At 31.0% G+C, this 21,737-nt stretch overlaps 1 protein-coding gene across 1 annotated transcript in view; it reads left to right on the top strand.

Annotated features, from left to right (window-relative positions):
* Nucleotides 1–8,184: 8,184 nt before the first annotated feature.
* LOC127728395 (mediator of RNA polymerase II transcription subunit 23-like) overlaps nt 8,185–21,737 on the top strand; it is a 54,262-nt gene continuing 40,709 nt past the window's right edge. Inside the window, exons 1-4 of the mRNA XM_052235757.1 lie at nt 8,185–8,328; nt 9,895–10,017; nt 20,050–20,174; nt 21,518–21,629. Coding sequence (XP_052091717.1) covers nt 8,275–8,328; nt 9,895–10,017; nt 20,050–20,174; nt 21,518–21,629 — 414 coding nt within the window. The 5' untranslated portion in view covers nt 8,185–8,274. The remainder of the gene's footprint in view (nt 8,329–9,894; nt 10,018–20,049; nt 20,175–21,517; nt 21,630–21,737) is intronic.

Raw genomic sequence — 21,737 nt, forward strand, 5'->3', positions numbered from 1 at the left:
ATTTCACTATTAGCAGAGATATATATGTATTAACTTAAAAATTATTCTAGTCAAGTAATGAGGAAGAATAACTGAAATTATCGCTTTACAATATCTATGGTCGCCATAAAGAATCCAAGAAGATGTAGGGTATCTGTGAATTAGACAACACTGAACCCAACGAACGACACAATATACAAATGAATCGTGAATTGGTTTGAAAGTTTACTGTGTCACAGTTTATACATCTTACTACAAACATTATTCTTTCATAGATCCCATATATCCACTATTCTGCATCTGGCATTAATACAGGGTTTTTTTTGTCATATTTTTTAAATGTTTTTGTTATACATATGCATACAAGATTCCGCTAAAACCGATGCAAGGAACCGTCAGACATTTAAAGGGACGTGTGAGAGATTTCTTTAAGTTGAAGCACTGGTTGTGAATTTGAGTTGAAGAACAGCAATAAAAGCCACCTTTCCTTTGCTTTTGAATTTCCAAGTGCGTGAAATGGTTGTTTTTGTAATGATTGATACACCATATCCCTTCTTTTTCATTATGATAGTATAAGAGATACTTATTATGTCGACCCAGCTTGTATACCTGCACCAATGATATTCGATCAGACGTCGGTATATAAAACTTTTACAATAAAGGGAATAGTAGTGTCACAAAATATTAAATTTATTTTGCTGATGTTGCATTTCATTCTGTTTCATCTGTCATAAAAAAAACTTATGACTCTGTGCCATTTAGTGCTTGACATATTTCATAGACACATACCTACTGTTGAAGAACGTGTATTGACCTCTATATCTAGATGCCATTGGTTTTACAGTGTCGTTGTGTTGCTGTCTCATTGACGTTTATCCCACATCTATTTTAATTCAATTATATTCAGACACGGTGTGTGTTTGTTTCAAATTACACACAACATATTATTTCTTATAAATAAAATTCTAACTTTACCATATATTTGCAGTAAAACAACAGAAACACAAAGTATTGTGTACATTCCGATTTCCGATGGGGAAATCTGTATGTGGTCTTTTAACATGTCATTTTGATATTTAAACATCCAATGGATTGAAATTGACCAGAAAGTATTTGTTTGTATAAATAGATACTAAAAGTGATTGGTTTTACACTGTGTTTTGATTCTTTTATTTTGAATAATAGGATAAAAATGAAATCAAAATGAACTATTAACCTATAATTATTTAACTTGACGTCACCAATGTCATATTAAGAAGGTGTAAATCTATTTTATTGTAAATACAAAAAAATATATGATTCAGTTGTACCAAGGATATGGGATAATTTATTCTTTCTTTAAGAAAATTAATGATTTTGTATCCGACAAAAGCTCAGTATGTTTCTTAAACGTATATGTATTATTTATTTAATTGTTTGCCATTTCCAAAGAAAAGAAAAGATTTTTTTTATCAAATTGACTATGTTTTGTATAGTTCAAGCAAGACTAACTAAAAAAGTATCATGCGTATTGGATAGTTATTTGACAAATGCTACTGACAAAGACATTTGCCTGGTAATATAAACTGAAAATAATATTCTCGCCCAAACTTGAATGAAAGGATTTTGCCCAACAAAATACAGGAAATAAATGCGTGAAAAGTGAAAATAAATAAGCGAGACTCACAAAGGGGAAAATAAATATTCCGTCTGAGAAAAACATCCAAGAAAAGAAAAATAGCTACAAGAAGGAATACAAAAATACTATTTACCAAATTACATGACGCTGTCTAGCTATTACTCATTCGGCTCCGTATACGACCAAATGTGATAATAATTTTCAAAGATGCAGTATGCAGACCTTGTCTGTTTATTTTTGGAGGCAAATGTAACAACATAGGATTAATTGTTAGGGTGAATGGTGGCGTAGCCAGTGGGTGTAGTATACCACACAAGTGGTATATTGTTTGTAGTATGCCACACAAGTGGTATATTGTTTGTAGTATACCACACAAGTGGTATATTGTTTGTAGTATGCCACACAAGTGGTATATTGTTTGTAGTATGCCACACAAGTGGTATATTGTTTGTAATATGCCACACAAGTGGTATATTGTTTGTAGTAAGCCACACAAGTGGTATATTGTTTGTAGTAAGCCACAAAAGTGGTATATTGTTTGTAGTATGCCACAAAAGTGGTATATTGTTTGTAGTATACCACAAAAGTGGTATATTGTTTGTAGTATACCACACAAGTGGTATATTGTTTGTAGTATGCCACAAAAGTGGTATATTGTTTGTAGTATGCCACAAAAGTGGTATATTGTTTGTAGTATACCACAAAAGTGGTATATTGTTTGTAGTATAGAATGAAATACCAGTACTGTAGTTCATCAGCAGAACAGTGTAACACGTTTTTTCACTGAAAACTTCTCAAGTCTCAATATTAATATGATAACATACTAGTTCAAATGCACTGGCTACCGGGATTATGATATCCTCGGGGACTTGTAGACCTCCATCAAGGCATACACTCAGTGGTAGTAACAAAAAGTATAACAGGATGCCGAAATCTATTTGTTTTATATTATTTGTGTGTTTCAATTTTACCATAAAAACAGGTTGTAACATTGAAAACATATCTTTTTAGCTACGACTAAAATTTAAAAAAATTGAGAAATTAAATATTTAGCAAATGTTTAGAGGTAGGAAATTAATCGCGGTTATTTGAGCTCAGTGAAAATGATAAAGTACGAGGGTGTTACATGTGAAGAGTCAAAAGCAGTTGATGTTTATCCTCAGAAGCAATCATGGGAACTAGTTATGAAAAATAAACGCATTTGGGGTGAATTGGGTTATTTTGTCTTGTTTTCTGATATCTTGGGTTTTTTTCTGCTTAAAAATTTTTGTTCTCCTTTTTCATGGAGATTTTGTAAGTATTTGCTTTTAGGTAAGTTTTTTCTTCTACGGAAGCGTATTAGCGACACACAACTTTTTTTTTAATATTTCTTCCTATGTTTGCGTTATAACGCAAACCTTTGCGTTATAACGCAAACATTTGCGAAATAACGCAAACCTTTTGCGTTGTAACGCAAACATTTGCGATATAACGCAGACCTTTGCGATATAACGCAAACATTTGTTTTATCTTATTTTTTATTTAAGATTCAAAGGAAGCAGCAGTTATTAATGGAGGAGGCTGCATATATTAAAATTTATCTTCTTTGTACACATTGCAAAGTAAAATGCATTACTATTTAACTAATAATGAGCAGGGGCCGGTTTCACGAAGCTATCCTAAGACATGTCATAAGATATATCTTAGGACATGTCTTATGACCCTCTTATGACTATCCTAGGACATATCTCAGACCTCGCCTCGAAGCTGTCTTAGGATGATCTTAGCTAAGATATCCTAAACCTGTCGCAAGTTCTTTAAATTTTTAAATATTAACATGGATTCATGGAAAAATTCATGTAAATGTATTATGTGTTTCCAATAAATTACTTAACGTATTGATTAACATTCCAGAATTAGATATTTTGTAAAATTAATATAAAGCATTAGTTTAATTTATTTAAATAATCTATTAATAATACACCAATATGCATATAGAAATTCAAATAAAAATTTGAGAAAAAAAAACAATAAGCTGATGATTATTTGATTTTGTACAAGTGAGTTGAATTCAAGTTTTCACTGTATCGGTTATAAAAAGGTTAAAGGATAAAATCGTGCATTTTTGATATAAATAAATCGAATGTTCATTGTTGATAAATCATTGTTGATAATCCGCCAACCTATAAAGATTTTGTTACGAGTAGAACAAGGAGATTAGATAATCAAATAATAATAACATAATTTGCAAAATAAATATAAAAAATAAGTGTAATTCATAAAAATAAACTTATGACTATCCTAAGACCATCATAAGACACCTCTCGTGTAGTCCTAACTTTATGACCAACTTTAAGAGATGTCCTAAATTAGGACCACTTTGTGAAACCCACTTAGGACTAAGATATGTCGTAAGACCATCCTAAGACATATCTTAGTCCTAAGACAGCTTTGTGAAACTGGCCCCTGCAGGATAATAGATATAAGAAGATGTGGTATGAGTGCCGATGAGAAAACTCTACATCTAAGTCATAATTGGTAAAAGTAAACCATTATAGGTCAAAGTACGGTCTTCAACAGGGAGCATTGGCTCACACCGAACATCAAGCTATAAAGTGCCCCCAATATGATAAACATGATAATACATGTACATATATTACAATGAAAATTGAGTAAATTAAAGTTATACCGAAGAAAAAAAACAACCCTGCTAATATAGCTATAGCCGAATATAAATATACTTCCAAAGTAAGCTCTCGTTTGAGGATTGTGTAAGGTTGGTTAACTACCCTTTTGCAATAAATGAATAAAATGAAGATGTTTTATTAATAAAATTATTTTCTCTCCATTTAAATTGCTACCAAGTTACCGTACTAGATTGAAAATTTCATAACTTTTTATCAAAGAATCTTTATCATATTCTGAGATTTAAAAAAACGATTTCTTACATCAAAATTAAAAAAAAAAATCTTTTCTTAATAAATCATTTTACAGCATAAAGATCATTTTGTCTATTTGACTTGACAGTTTTACAATTGTATGACATTATTTTTGCTCTTATCTACTTAATCAAAATTTTGAAAATGTTGACCTTTCAAATAAAATATGCCTATAAAATTTCTATTTTCATGTTAAATTATATACTTTTCTAATTCCTATGCATATTTATTATAATGACTTTGCCTTGTATTTATGGTTCTTTTCCTAACTAAATCACAACAGAAATTTAATGACAGACGGACATATATACAAAACTGAATGAATAATTGAAATCAAGATGTTTGCGTTATAACGCAAAGGTTTGCGTTATTTCGCAAAGGTTTGCGTTATTTCGCAAAGGTTTGCGTTATATCGCAAATGTTTGCGTTATAACGCAAAGGTTTGCGTTATATTACACAAAAGGTTTGCGTTATAACGCAAAGGTTTGCGTTATAACGCAAAGGTTTGCGTTATAACGCAAAGGTTTGCGTTATTTCGCAAAGGTTTGCGTTATATCGCAAAGGTTTGCTTTATTTTGCAAAGGTTTGCGTTATATCGCAAAGATAGGAAGAAAAGTATAAAAAAAAAAAATTGTGTGGCGCTAATACGCTTCCGTATTCTTTTTTTCTTTTCCTTTCCTTTTTTACTTTTTTGTGTACATTGCTTGCGTTTGGTTTTAATTTGTTTGTATGATTCTCGGCTTTCTTTTATGTTTTTGATTGTATATTGCCGTTTTGTGTGTATCGATGTATTGTGATGTTTTATGTATTTGGGTTTAAGAGCTCCGTTGAGCTCATGTTATTTATTGTTATGAATTTATTCGTCGTTTCTAAATAAAATATACTTACTAAATTGATTATATTTTCTTACTTAATATAGATCATCTAATGGTATGAAAATTTTCTTCAAATGTCCATTCCTTTCCAACTAAACGAAGATGTATTAATCAGTCTTGTTAAAATACCCGCAATAATTTTTAATGACTTAAAAATTGAAAAATGTAACAATATTTGAATATTTTTGAAATAAATCCGTGTTTTATCTGATCGTCACTACATCATTAATTCTTTTGTTCAACATCATATTTTTCCTGGGAATAATTTCGGGAGTTAATTAAAGTGTTAGATAAGAAATCACTCTTTTGAAATGATACGTCTAATTAGATTTACACCGGTTGGTTGAAAAGTTAATTTGAGGAGAGTTTCAACTATTTTGTATACAATACGGAGAAAGAAAAACGACTTTAAGGTATATCGGGTGTCTTTCGCAATCTTGAATTGTAAAATAGTAGAAAACAATCGGTCTAGATCTTTAATTAGATGTGCAAAAACTGAAGATAAGAACGTCATTCATTTGTAAGACTTTTCATCTTAATGAAGAAAATTATTTGTTTTATTTTAACAAATACAGAATATTTTTGTGTTTGATTAAATTTTGTTCAACTTCACCACATAAGGGGAGATAACTCAGATACGGTAACTTTTATCTTCTTCTTCCAATACAGTGCAGTCCTCTAATTGAGTATTATTGCACTATTGCCCGTGCTGGGTGTGACAACATAGGTGCAAGAAAATATTTACAGATGCAAGTTAAAAACATTCCGATAGTGCGATTATAATGGAATCGGTGTAGTGACTTTACCTATTTTGTTTTGTAGCAAGAAAGACGAGTCCTGTGGTCCCAATTTTTATTCTATTTTTAAAAAGCACATTATAAGAACTCTCTTCTAATATCAGAGACATATAATACAAGAGATTCGCAACTCGGCAAACTAACGTAATTTCTCCCGGCCACTAGGAAATCCTCGCGAGATCTCCTTTGGTAATTAAAAGTATTAAAAGTACACGAAGTAATGATGAATGTTCTAATATTTAATCCTAACATTCTATCGTTTAGTTTTCTTTCTATCACACAAAATTGGTTTTTCGATGTGATTATAATAATATCCAGGCAGTGGATATTTTGACGGCTCTGATAAAAATATCTAAATTAAAGGGGCACTAGCTACGAGATATATAAAAAATTTAAAATATGATTTTTTTGTGTTCAATCATTAATGAAAGTAAAATAGTGAAATAATAATTCGCTTTTAGCAGCAAATATGGTTCAATTTTGTCAAATAAGCTAAGAAACATCGATGATGAATTATTCACTTGCAAGTGAAAAATTCGACCTCATTGAATCCGTATTCATGTGAACTCCAATTTAACCCCTTAGCTAGAGATGGATAACGCATAAATCGTGCGTGATCAGTTATTTAAAGGAAAAGAAGTGAAACATAGATAAATAATTTGATTGACTGATTCGATCCACAAAAATTCATTCTTTTACAGGTAAAAACGATGATTAACATATATTTTTAATCTATAATATGAAATTAAATAGACATAGAAAAATCCAATTGCACGAGTAGCTTAATCTATTTATATCTATATTTATGTGTATATCCCTTATATGGCCATCGGAGGTTTTCCGAGGTCAACTCGGTAGTTAATTAGATGGCGTCTAGACTAAAATACTCACGAAACGAAGCTACATATTTTCGAGTCCATGTCCTGTAAATTGTTTATTTTAGACTTTTAATAGTTTGGATAAATGTTTTACATTGTTATAAATCAAATATGAGAATTTGAGTCCAATCGGTGAACATGAATTTGACAGCTAGTGCCCCTTTAAAGCCGGAAAAATAGCATATTTATATAGCAATGACTATTTTGCCGGCGACGGCAATAAAGGGAATTTTCTTTTTGTGCCGGTCCTTTGTAAAGAGTGGATTTTAATATTTACTTTTGAAAAGTAGTACGAAATTGTACATTGTCAACATAAAAGAATCAAATTATTACTCATATAGTTAAATAAAATAATAGTATCAATATTTGAGATACATTTAATCGTTTAAAAACATTTATCAGTCAAAGTGAAAATAAGAATTTGTAAAATAGAATTAAAATAAAAATATTGAGCATCCATTTGTAGCAATGAAATCATATCGAAATAGTAGTTGAAATTACTTCTAAAGCCAGTCACAGTCTAATGCGACATGAATCAGAAACATATATATTAACGTTAGATATACTGTTCCCAGCATGAATGCATAAGAATAAAATCTCTGATTTTTCAACTGTATATGTTGTAAAAATATAAAAGTGAAAATCTCATTGCATAAAAATTGAATAAAACATTATGCAATCTAACAAAATCAATTACATAGCTTCAAAATCAAATATGTTTAAATTTTCTTTGATTTTGAAATAATAGTCAGTTCTTAAAATTGCATATCTGCGTGTAGACAAAATCGTTTTTACAGGCAAAATTTTCTTCCGCTTACCTGGGAACAGTATATCTAATATATATGTTCCTGCGCTTACCTAGGCTAGAGCCAGCAAAATAGCCACTGCCTAATATCTATACAAAATCGGACAATTTTGTACAACCGATAGCTTGAAAAAGAGCCCTATGACACATACTTTCTGTTATATTTTTGAAAAGAGCATGATAGGGCCTATACACTTCATTACATCTTGTCAAACAATATAAAAATTCTATCGATTTTAATTTAGACACCTTATATACCATAAACGGATTTCTTCGTACTTCCTCGGATATTGCTTTATATTTTAGAATTTTAGAAAATGGCGGCTTCCATGAAGGGAAATACAAAATTGTTTTATTCTTCGTTTCTGCAAAGTCTATTGTAAATTGTTCCAGGAAGCACAAAAATGGCACAAAGAACTATAGAAGATGTCGTTTTTGACGTATTCAATGATATATTAGTAAGTTTAATGTCCAAGACATTGATTAAAATCATCATGTTCTCTTTTCAATAAAATATAATTGATGACTGATGTCTTTCATTATTTGAACAGGTTGTGAACAATCCCCAAGGCTAAGAGGAAGTATAGCCTTGCAAATGAGGGACTATCGGTTTTATGAAAAAATTATTAACTAGTTTTTAACTTATTTTTTGTACTCAGGGCTTTAGCCTTTAGCTTTGAATAGTAGTCCAGCCCTGGACTTTGTGACTTTTTTTGTGGGTTTTAAAAGCACTAGAGAGCTTATGTTTTACTGTATTGTATGCTTTTTACCGACTTTAAATAAATTTGATTTAATTTGATAGACGTCTTTTTTTCAAGTAATCAACAGTAATCTGTAATCGACAACATTTTCGATTACATGTAATTGTAATTTAATCGATTTCAGCAAAAATTATGAGCTTATGTTTTACTGTATTGTATGCTTTTTACCAACTTTAAATAAATTTGATTTAATTTGATATACGTCTTTTTTTCAAGTAATCTGTAATCAACAACATTTTCGATTACATGTAATTGTAATTTAACAGCAAAAATTATGATGTAATCATCCATTACTTTTCAATTACATTTCGATTACTTTAGTAAAATAGTTTAATGAAATATAACCTAGTTTATATAAAATAGACAACTGCATTTATTCATCAGTTTATAGTACAGATAAAATAGAATGTATTAATACATGTAATATGACTTGAGAGTTTTATGAAATGCCTTTTTCAGATCTGTTGTTTCAAGCTTTTTTTTTTTTTTAAATTTCCACTATAAATAAGTTGAGCAACATAATTGTGTTTAATTTTCTTTATTATTTTTTATAATTTTGTAGCATGTAATTGACAGTAATCGAAAAGTAATGTAATTACTTTGATAAAGTAATCGATTGCAATTGATTACATACAATGTACAAATGTCAGATTAATCGATTACACAAAAATCCCTGACATTTGTCAGTAATCGTGCCCATCCCTGATAAACGATTTTGAACCTCGGACGACAAGAGACAACGTCTGAGTATTGGAGACTGACAGGAAAAACAACCTTTTTTTAAGTAACAGCATAAGAAATGATTTAAAGACTAAGGAAGTTATGTTAAATATTCACTTTGAAAAGTACAGAAAAGCTGACAGATAATTTGATTGGAAGTGCAACATGTGCAATGCATTATAATACTGTCATGACTGTTATGTTTAGCTGATCATGATTTTTAAAGGTGACTTTTGGGGAGGCATATATATTGAAATCAGAATGCAAGGATTGAATTCCTAGCAAAAGAAAAGGAATGTGAAGTGTAATAGAATTTTGGAAATTAAATGAATAAAAAAAATTAAAAGTGTAAAGGAAATGAAAAAAGCCCAGGCGCACGAGGAGTAAAGAAATGAGATAAGCATCCGATGACACAATTCATACTTCTTATAAACGTTGTGTATGTGCCACTACATGTAGTTGGCCTTCAAAGGGAGCATATGAATACTAGAGTGCTTGTAAGTTGTTACCATGCCTAGAACATGATGTATTATTTATTTTCAGAAAGGAGAAGCATTTGAAGAAGCTTTTTGTTCTGTTATCTGTCATACAGGAGAAACAGAAAAATGGAAGAAAGAGTATTGTGTAAACAAAATGAAAAATATGTTTACTCAAGCCCAGCAAGAGGTAAAGTACAAAAAAAATGTATTTTATAATTGTATCTTAAAAATACATGTATATCCATTACTTTATTCAGCTTTTGTTAAGGATAATTTCAGCGATAGAAAAAAGGTAGTAGACTAGGGTGATGATGTTGCCTTTCTGTCCACTTTACTTTTCCCTACCGCCAAAAAGCGATATCTAGTTGCCCAGGTGTTCACCACAGTCTCTTTCATCATCCATAATTTTCCATTTTACCAAGTTAATGAAACAAGCAAAGAAATTCAAAGACATAAACAATTTATTTCTTAAGAAACAGTGTCAAAGCATTGACTTTGTAGACTGGTACATGTAGTATATACATGTATTTGTAAGGTCAACTTTTTAAGGAAACAAGTATTTTCTTTCACTTCTGGCACTTGTAACTCATGCGGTCATCAAAAGATTATAGTTTTCTACAAAATAAATTTGTTTCTTCATTAAAATGTGATAAGAATTGCATTTAGTTAATGTTTTATCCATTTATTGTATTAAAAACGTTATCTTTCTTTCCAAATCGCTTGCCAAAGATTTATTTTTTTTGTAAATTTTTCTTTGTCCGCCATTGAAATATTTATACTTACAATGGATTACAAGCAGACCAACTACATTATGTATGATAAAATCCCTTTCTTACAATACTAGACAAATGCATGTCTATCTCAGCTTACAGGAGAAAACCAGCCTAAACATTTATCACACATTAATGGACATTTGGTTAGATCCCCTTAGTTACAAGTATAAATTTTAATGCAAATGCATTGTTTCAATGTAAAATTGAGAATAGAAATGGGGAATGTGTCAAAGAGACACCAACTCGACCAAAGAACAGAAATCAGCCCAAGGCCACCAATGGGTCTTCAACACAGTGAGAAAAACCCCGGAGGTGGACTTCAGTTGGCCCCTAAACAATAATGTATACCAGTTCAGTGAAAATGCTTAAATTTGTTAAATATAAATTTTTTTAATGAGAAGCAATGAATACCATCAACAGATTAGCTTTCCTCATTTAACTTTAATTGATAAATGATAATATCGTTTTCTTTAAATTTTCTTCTTCAAATATGCAACATTACTAGATGTTTAGTTGGTAATTCCTGACAACTGGAAAAATATGATTGTGTACAATGTAACTATAAATGACAATTTAAGACAAACTGAGAAAACTGACTGTAATGGTATTCTCAGGCATAACAAAAAAAGAATTGAATAAATAGGATACAAATGGCAAGATATATCATTGTGAAAATTCAAACATAATAGCACTGTGAGAGAGAAGGAGCACTTCCCCTTTTATTCTCGCCAATTCTCACTGTAAGGGAAGTCACTTTTCACTATTATTCTGAAGTAGTGTGAGCCCTTATAATGTAAACTGTGATTTAGGCGTTAAAATGCTAAAGTTTTACTTTAAAGGAGAAACAAATACATTTAGTACATGTATACATGTACATGGTATATAAGCAAAACTTTTGAAATAAATTGAAAATTTGATTTCAAGTCAAATTGTATACATGTATTTTAAGTTAGGGTTGTTAAAGTATTACCAAGGCTGGAAAACCTGGGTGGGAAAACCTTGTCAATATTCCCAGAAATGAGCAATACGGTCAATATGAATTTTTCAAGCTTATTTTCACACAGAATAGTTAAAATATAGTGTAGTTTTATTGTCTCGCCTTGACGGAGTCAAAAAGCGAGACATAGGTATGTTGTTTCCGGCGGCAGCGGCGGCGTCAACAATGTATTAGTTTGTAATTAGGTCTAGTTCATGGTGAACCACTAGTGGTAGGTCAATGATATTTGGTATGCAGTTGTATTAGCATTGGCACATCTCATTACCATGGAGATTATTTGGCCCCTCCCCCTCAGTCAAGGTCTATTGACTTTGAAACTTTTCATAGTTTACATGTATTAGTTTGTGATTAGGTCAATTTATAGGGAACCACTAGTGGTAGGTCAATGATATTTGGTATGCAGTTGTATAAGCATTGGCATATCTCATTATATGGAGATTATTTGGCTCCGCCCCCTTAGTCATGGTCTATAGTCTTTGATAATTTTGCTAAGTTAACATGTATTAGTTTGTGATTAGGTCAGTTCATGGGGAACCATTAGTGGTAGGCCAATGTTAATTGGTGTTCAGTTGTATAAGCATTAGCACATCTCATTTCCATGGAGAATATTTGGCCCCGCCCCCTCAGTCATGGTCTATTTACTTTGAAACATTTGCTTAGTTTACATGTATTAGTTTGTGATTAGATCAGTTTAAGATGAACTGCTAATGTTAAGTCAATGATATTTGGTATGCAAATTTATTGGCATTTGCAAGTATAGTTTCCATGGAGATTATATAGCCCCACCCCTGATCATGGTTCATTGACTTTGAAACTTTTACATAGTTTACAAGTTAATGTTTGTGTTTAGGTTTGTTTAAAGGGAACGACTTTTAATCAGTCAATGGTATTTGGTATGTAGTTGTATTAGCATTGGCACATCTCATTCCATGGAGATTGTTTAGCCATGTACCTTCAGTCATGGTTCATTGACTTTGAATATTTGCATAACTTACATGTTAAAGTATTGCTATTTTAATTTTAACATTTGCATTATCAAAATTACAAAAAGGCGAGACATATCTCTTGGTAACAGTTTATTGTTTAATATATACATTTTATACAGATAACCATTAATGAGAGTCACTTTCCGAGGATAGAAAATAAATTTCTACTTTTTCTCCAATAATTCTATATACCCGGTAGGTAAAATACAAGTTTTGGAATTTCTGGATACCTTGTTTATTTCCATGTATGTTTGCCTGATACAGATTTTCAGAAAATTTTTAGGCTGACCTTCAACGAAATATTAAATTAGAATTTTTTTTAAACGTTTTTAAAATCTCCCTGACAACTGATCAGACAATATTTTTAAGTTGATTAAAGGCATAAAAGTACATTAAGTTATGCTCAATAGCTAGTTGATACAAATGTCTTTTAAAATACAACTGGCATACAAGGATCATAATGATGCTATGTGGATAAATTTATTGTTTTTCAAGAGCTGAATTGACACTGCTTCATCCCTATAATGGCTTCCATTTTTACGATTATAAAAATTAGGTGGCGTAATGGGGAGATAATTTTGACGAAATAGAATCCTGACTGGTTGTATTCTTGGTGCAAACTGATTCTCCCACTATTAGAGATAAAAGGCCAATTACATGTATTGGCATACAAACAAATCTGTGTTGTAATATGAATAATAACTTATTATTCAGTAATGCACAGGCAGTTATGCTAAAATTGTGTGAAAGCTTTTTTTTAGCATTGAACAAAACTTGTTGAATGGTAATGGTTTACTCTGAATATTTGTTATATATTCAGTGTATATAAACAAAAAACATTTTTTTGTAATCCAAATTGAATTCATGGGTTGCATTTTAACAGTTTGACAAGGCCCCTGACTGAAAACAGGCACATGAATATGTGGCAAGGTTAAACTAGTTTTTTTTTTTAGATTTTAACCCTCCCCTTTTTTAATCTCCATGAGTGGACTATCAACATGTACAAAAAAGAACATACTAAAATAATCTGTCCATGAAATGCACTGAATTTTAAAGTAACAGTTAATGGGAAACGAAAATGCAAAATGATCAACAAGTTATACCATAATAAAAAATGCTTATAAATATTTGCATACAAGACATTCATGTATGTATATAAGAGTTTTTGTCCCTCATGCAATGTGTTGTGGGGGACATAAAAATACTGGCTCACCTTCTGTCCTGTCTTGTAAGCGTTCTCACTTTAACAATTCTTGCTAGATTTTTATCAAATTTATATCCAAGGGTTGTCTCAGCAATAACTGGGACAGATTCAAAAATCAGTGCCAATCAACTATATTTACAAGAGTTGTGCACCTTGGAAAAATTAATTATATATAATATTGCATTGTAAGCGCTCTCATATGTACATTCTTGCCTGATTTTTATCAAATAAATGTCAGAGGTCTGTATCAGCAATGTCTCAGACAAGTTTGAGAATCAGTGCTGATAAATTATTTTTAACAGAGTTATGCCCTTGGAAATATTAATTTTATTGAAAATTGCATTGTAAGTGCTCTCGTCCTACATTTCTCTAATACAATTATAAAAATTTTTGAAGAACTAATGGAAAAAAAAGTTTTAGTTATTGCACTTGGATAGATAAAATATATGCAATGCAGGGGGGCATTTGAACTCTGTTGTCTTATCACTAAGTCTCCATATCTCAGCATTCCATTTACTATCACGATTCCCCTTAGTGTGACTGGAGCAAAGACAGCTTCCATATGTTTATTATAAAATTTAGTATTTCTGTTTAGGTATTATCTAATCAATTGTAACTATAGTCTGCAAGCACTTATAAATGTGCATAATTGACGTTTTTTTTTTAAAGGTGCAATAGATTTAAATATTTGAGAGCAAGTGCACTTGTTGATGATAGAGAAGGACATTTTTTTAATTAAATTTTGAAGTCATTGTAATATGGAAAAAAGATTTGATTGATAAATATCATAGACATTTTTATTAGCAAAATTTTGATTTTATAAAAGATTGTTAATGATTTAATATCTGTGCTATTGAAACTCATTTCAAATTTTATATTTTACAAATAATCAAAGTTGAATATAAGAATGTATGTTTATTTAAGCATGTCATTATTATCAGAAAAGTGATGTTATAGGGAAAGATCAATAAACATCAACCTTGTGCAAGTACTTATTGAATTGACAGGTACAATTGTACCAAAACTAGGCTTTGTTATTTTACAAATTGAATTCTTTTGAGTAGTAATATCTTTATTATTGTTAGAAATGGGGTTGTTGACTTGTTGTAAAGAACTTTTATTTAAAGTACAAGGGAACATGACGTAGGTTTCTTTTTAATACACTAAAGCCTCACTTTGATAAGTTAATGTAAAAGTAATACTCCTTCTAAAATCAAATAAGGAGATGTCTGATTTTATTGAGCTCAAAATTGTATTTAAAAAAAAATTGTCCTGTATTTGTTATTAAAGATTCACATAATATTTTCACCTATCAAGAGACCCTCTGTTAATTTTTTTCCCAAAGCATTATCTGGTTTGACAGGACAAATTGGAACCAAACTTTGCCACAATCTTTCTTAAAGTTTCAAAGTTATGTCAGTCTGTTTTTAATTAGTTGAGAGGTAAAATTTACAAAATTTTCAACTTTTAAAAGCTTGTTATGTCTAAACAAATTTTTGATTTTTATAAACTTAAAAAAAGTACAACTTTCATGGGCATGTTTGTTTGTACTTCTGTAGTGAGCCAAAAGAGACCTACGTAATGAGCCAGAAGAGACCCATTTCAGTTGTTTTGCATTGGGAAAATCTCAGGCTCTCTTCCCCTCTTCCTTTTAAAAAGTTAGATTAGACAGCAGAGGCACATAACAAACATGGTGCCTTTAGCCTAAAGGACATTTATAAATTTAAGAATGAAGATATAATAGAATGTGAGCTGAATGATACACATTTTTATGGTATGGTAGCCTTTGTAGGATATCCCTGTAGGGACGATAAGCTGGTTGAAGATAAATAGTTGCTTGCAATACTGTCATATTTCTGCGACATGAGTTGCAACGTCTGCTTATCAGTAGTTTTAGAAGATATAATCAAGAATTTCTTGTCTATTTTTTACATTTTCCATTATTCTTAAAAATCAAATGGTCAGAGCTTTAATCCGGATTCGTTAAGTTAGTTTAAGTTAGGAAAGCATAAACAAAAATGTCATGAACACAGCGATTTCTTCCAACCAATCTTCTTTGTTTTTACACTTACTATAGGAAAAAAGATAAAGAACTGCTGAACCAACGCTCCTATGTTTTGTGCTGGTAGAGTTCCCTTAAGTGGATACCAGATGGTATGCAGGGTTTTCAGATAAAAAATTACACTTAAGTAAACTGCAACTTTTATTGGTCGACATGTTTCACGATTAGATCGGCGTCTTCAGGACAAACAACAATTCTCTTAACAAAATTATTATATTTAAATTTACCTTTGTAAGTTGTTTTATTTAACGCCAATGTCAGTGTACAGTTTCTACATATTTTTTTGTCGAGCCTTGACATAGGGATAGTGATCCGGCGGCGGCGTTAGCTAACTTCTGAAAAGCTTTATATTTTAGAAGGTGGAAGACCTGGATGCTTCATACTTTGTATATAGATGCCTTATGTTACGAAGTTTCCGTCTGTCAAGTTGCACATGTCCATTGTCCTTGACCTCATTTTCATGGTTCAGTGACTACTTGAAAAAAGAGTTGAGATTTTTTGTAATGTTAATTTCTCTCTTATTATGAGTAATAGGATAACTATATTTGGTATGTGCGTACCTTGCAAGGTCCTCATGCCCGTCAGACAGTTTTCACTTGACCTCGTCCTCATTTCATGGATCAGTGAACAAGGTTAAGTTTTGGTGGTCAAGTCCATATCTCAGATACTATAAGCAATAGGTCTAGTATATTTGGTGTATAGAAGGATTGTAAGGTGTACATGTCCAACTGGCAGGTGTCATCTGACCTTGACCTCATTATCCTGGTTCAGTGGTTATAGTTAAGTTTTTGTGTCTTGGTCTGTTTTTCTTATACTTTATGCAATAGGTCTACTATATTTGGTGTATGGAATGATTGTACTTTGACCTCATTTTCATGGTTCAGTGGTCAAAGTTAAGTTTTTGAGTTTTGGTCTTTTTTCTAATGCTATATGCAATAAGTCAACTATATTTGGTGTATGGAAATATTTTATGATGTACATGTCAGTCTCGCAGGTTTTATTTGACCTTGACCTCATTTTCACGGTTCATTGCTCAGTGTTAAGTTTATGTGTTTCGGTCTGTTTTTCTTAAACTATAAGCAATAGGTCAACTATATTTGTTGTATGGAAGGATTGTAAGCTGTTCATGTCTGCCTGGCATGGTTCATCTGACCTTGACCTCATTTTCACGATTCATTGGTCAATGTTTAGTTTTCTTGGTTAAGTCTGTTTCTTAGAAACTATAAGCAATAGGTCAACTATATTTAGTGTATTGAAGGATTGTAAGGTGTACATGTTTTTCTCGTTTGGTTTATATGACCTTGACTTCATTTTCTTGGATCATGTTAAGTTTATGTAATAGTTGTAGTAAAGCTTTCATTTAGGACTATCAACATAATATCAATGGTTAGTAAAGAAGGCGAGACATTTCAGCTTGTGCACTCTTGTTCCTAATTTGGACGACACTTTTAAGGCACTTCCCTGCCATTTCGACTGGCTTCCCTTTGGCCAGAGGTACTTCATCCAATCGCGTTGGTAATGCCGTAAAGTAGTTGCGACGGTGAACTACTTTACGGCTTTTTTAAGATAAGAAAGATTACAAAAATGATAGATTAACTCTGAATTTAGTAATTAGTCCCCTACCGACGAAGTCGAAGGGGACTTAAGTTTGCACTCCTTCCGTCTGTCTGTCTGTCCATCCGTCAGTCTGGCAAATCAGTTTTCCACACTTTTTTTCTTCGTCCTTGAAGACATTGATTTGATATTTGGTGTATTGTTTTATCATGACAAGTTACAGATCAATTTTGTTCAGGTCTGATGATTTTGTGCAGAGTTATGATCCTTGGACTTAGAAAATTCACTCAAATAATCAGCTTTCCGCACTTTTTTTCGTCATGCTTGAAGATATTGATTTGATAATTGGTATATAGTTTTATCATGACAAGTTACAGATCAAGTTGAAGTTTCGTTCCGGCCTGATGATTTTGTGCAGAGTTATGGTCCTTGGACTTAGAAATTTCACTCAAATAATCATTTACCTCACTTTTTTTCATCACGCTTGAAAATATTGATTTGATAATTGGTATATAGTTTTATCATGACAAGTAATTAACAGATCAAGTTCGAATTTTGTTCCGGTCTGATGATTTTGTGCAGAGTTATGGTCCTTGGACATAGAAAATTCACTTAAATAATCAGTTTTCCACACTTTTTTTCATCATGCTTGAAGATATTGACTTGATATTTGTTATAAAGTTAACACCATGACAAATTATAGAACAAGTTAGCATTTTGTTACAGTAAAATGAATTTTTAACTGGTAGGGGACTATAGCAATACTCTCAGAATGCTTGTTTCATTTGCATTGTATTATATTTGATTCATTTTCTGTTCAACATTACATAATTACATATAGTATCCTATAGCAACGTCAACAATAGACAATTATGACGTCACATACCTGTTACCATTTTTTTGTACTTCAGAGATTCTAATTTTATATACTTTGTCCTGAAGACCCCGATCTAATGGGCAAATCATGTCGACCAATAAAAGTTGCAGTTTACTTAAGTGTTGTTGTCAATTTAGGGGTACTTATTATATAATTACATCAATGCCAAAACAGAGCACACTATTATTATAGTCATGTCTTTCGAATGAGCTGATGTAACTGAATTTTGTAACAAATCATCGTAAACATTTTCAAATTTTAACTATTTGTATAAAGCAATAGGATAGAAGAGCTAGATAATCAATAACTTGTATAAAGATGCCTTATTATCTCAAGTTTCATCTAGTATATGTCTGTTGCCCTTGACCTCATTTTCACGGATAAGTTGGTGCTTAAAACAATTATATGGTTGTTTTTTTATCACTGGAGTAAAATGACAACTATATTTGGTATATAGAATCATAGCAAGGTCTGCATGTTTTTCGATAAGGACTTAGGTTTACTTAAGATACTATATGGAGAAGGTCTTGTATATATATTCGGTGTATAAAAATATCAGAAGGTGTGCATGTCTGTCTGACAAGGTTCATATGACTTTGATCTCATTTCAAGGTTCATTGGTCAATGTTAAGTTTTCATAATTAGATTTTTTTTCTTAGATTCTATAAGTAAGAGGTCAACTATACTCAGTGTATAGAATCGTTGTACAGTGTAGTGTTTGTCTGACAGGGTTAATCTGACCTGTATCCAAATTTCTTGATTCACTTGTCAACATCAAGTTTTGGTGATAAGGTCTATTATCATTCAGTCAACTATATTTATCGTAAAGAATGATTGTAAGGTGCACATATCTGGCATGGTTCAATTGACCTTGACATCATTTTCATTGTTTATCAGTCAACATTAATTTTTTTGTAGTCAAGTTCTTTTCTCAAATGAAGTTTTTCATAAGCAAATGTTAAATTATGAATAGTTTCTATGCAGATGACACTGTTATTGTAGTATATAAGGCATTGTTATGCAATATACATCAGAGAGGCACATTTTTCTTTTGCTTTTTCCATTCATTTTACTAATAAATTAAATGTATATCGTAACTTTAGTAACAGGAAGTTATTCTTTATTTACAGTAAAAACCATTGGAAAGGCAACTGTACCATTATCCAATGCATTACAGTCTTTTATCAGCAATTTCTACATTTTCACTTTGATCTTACTGCCTCATATTTTTCTAGATCATGGACTATTTCATTTTATTTAATGTTCTGAACAACAATAGCACATACTGTTAATACAAATTCCTGATAAAAAGAATAAGAGCATTTTATATTTTGATACTGACTTTATCAGCTCGAATATCAGCTCTCCCTGATAAAGTCAGTATCAAAAACAAAAATGCCATTATTCTATATCTCTCATCCTGAAATTAAGGGGAGAAAAGGGTAATATATCGATGTTTATCTGGTTAAGGTTTTAAAAAGAAGTCAATATAAAATGACCCAGAAAATTGCAACTTTTCTTAAGGATGCTTTTTTTACAATCTATCCAAGGTAAATATAAAACACATCATGGGAACGCAAAGTAGAACTGTCCTTTTAAATACTGTCAATTTAGAAATTTCAGTGATGTTTTTATTATTGCGAAAAAATACAAGATAAGGGTCGCAATAATAAATGTTCGCAATAATTTCTGAATTTACAGTAGATTTCGTTTAAGAAGTAGTAAACTCTGCACACATTTCTATAGTAATGTTTTGTATATTTTAGGAATCAGTAGAGATTGCATTGAAGACATACATACATTTGGTTTATGAACAAATGAATTCTGGTCGTGTTACCTTGTTAACAGATTTATTAGAATCCATGGTTGAACAGAATATTGTATCTGCAAGGTAAATAATAACATACTGTTGTCTAGAAGTCTTTTAGTTTTTGATTCATTGGGTTGCTGTCTCATTGATGTATAGCCCACATCTCCTTTTATTGATGTTGGTGTGCTTGAAAAAAATGTTTTTTTTCAATTGTTATTATGTTCATACAGATACATTTGACAAAAAGCTGTTTATTACTGTGTAAAGTATAACTTATTTATCATGCCCTTCATGTTTGCCTGCAACCTCAATGACGACACTTTTGGTTATCTGTGTTTCACCTCTTGAATCTACATTGAAAGCTACCTCATGTCTCCAGTGATGTCAGATTCATTTTTATATTGACAAAATTTACCAAAGCAGATAACATTTGTATGACATATAAACAGCAAGAAATAAAGAACATAATTCAGATCTTTGGTGATTTTATTACTATAATTCAAATAATACCAAGCAGTGACACCATCAGTTGAAATATGCTCTTCCTACATTCTGCTCCATAAATTAACTACTATGTGATTCATTTATTTTCCTGGGTACTTATTTTTGTTGATTGAAGAAAAATTGTATTTTAGTGGATATTTGATTTTATGGTTTTGCCAAATAAAATTAGAATATTTGTACTTTGTTGAACATTTAAATTTGTGGTTCACCTTTATCAAGGAAATCCACGAAAACTGGTATCCCAAGAATAATAATGAATCCACCGTATTTTGATTGATAATGCAAATAGCGCTGAAAGGGAATGGTATGATCAGGCAACTTTTTTGCTCCATTAATTTTTACTCATCTATCTAATGAAGGTTTTATGCTTTAGTCTAAGATACAAGTAGTAATTGCTATTTATTTTTGTCTTATATATTTGCTTCAGGATTTCACATTTCTTTCATTTATTAAAACTAAAAGGAAAAATTGACGAAATGCAAAAATTGTCTTGTTTTGAGAGGTTTTTTTTTATTAATATTAGATATAAGCAATAGCCTTATCAAAAAGATAAATATCTCCTTCAAAAAAGTTGATATGAGTGTGAGAAAAAAAAATTTGGGTGAGATTGTTGCTCTTATTTAATTTTATGAAAAACTGTAAGTGAAATCATTAAAAGTATGCCTCGAAATGTTTGTGATGTCATAGTGACATTACCAATGACATTTCTGCACTGTAATAACCATATTATTTATCCTATGCATTTATCAACAAGAATTAGAATTAATATACTTTTGATTGAATTGAATGAGTTAACAAATTTTGAAATTTTAGTTGCCAGATACAAGATTTTACTATCACTCTCCTTTTTGTCAATATTAATTACCACTAAATCTGAATATAAGACAAGTTTATTTATACATTTTTATGCTTTTTTGTAGACCAATATGTGAAATTCTTTTGAATCAGGAGAAGCTAACATACAAAAGTCCACACATTTGGAATGGCACATTTAAACTTATCAGAAGAATTGTTGGAGGAGTGGACTACAAGGTAAATCAGAAGTGTTCTTGTGATGTTGAAGAAGAATTACATTTCTTCCTTATGTGTACAAGTATTTGAAAAGTTCATTTATATGCCAGAGGTAAAAAAAACGTGTTT

Source organism: Mytilus californianus, unplaced genomic scaffold, assembly GCF_021869535.1.
Source record: "Mytilus californianus isolate M0D057914Y unplaced genomic scaffold, xbMytCali1.0.p SCAF_1, whole genome shotgun sequence".
NCBI lineage: Eukaryota > Metazoa > Mollusca > Bivalvia > Mytilida > Mytilidae > Mytilus > Mytilus californianus.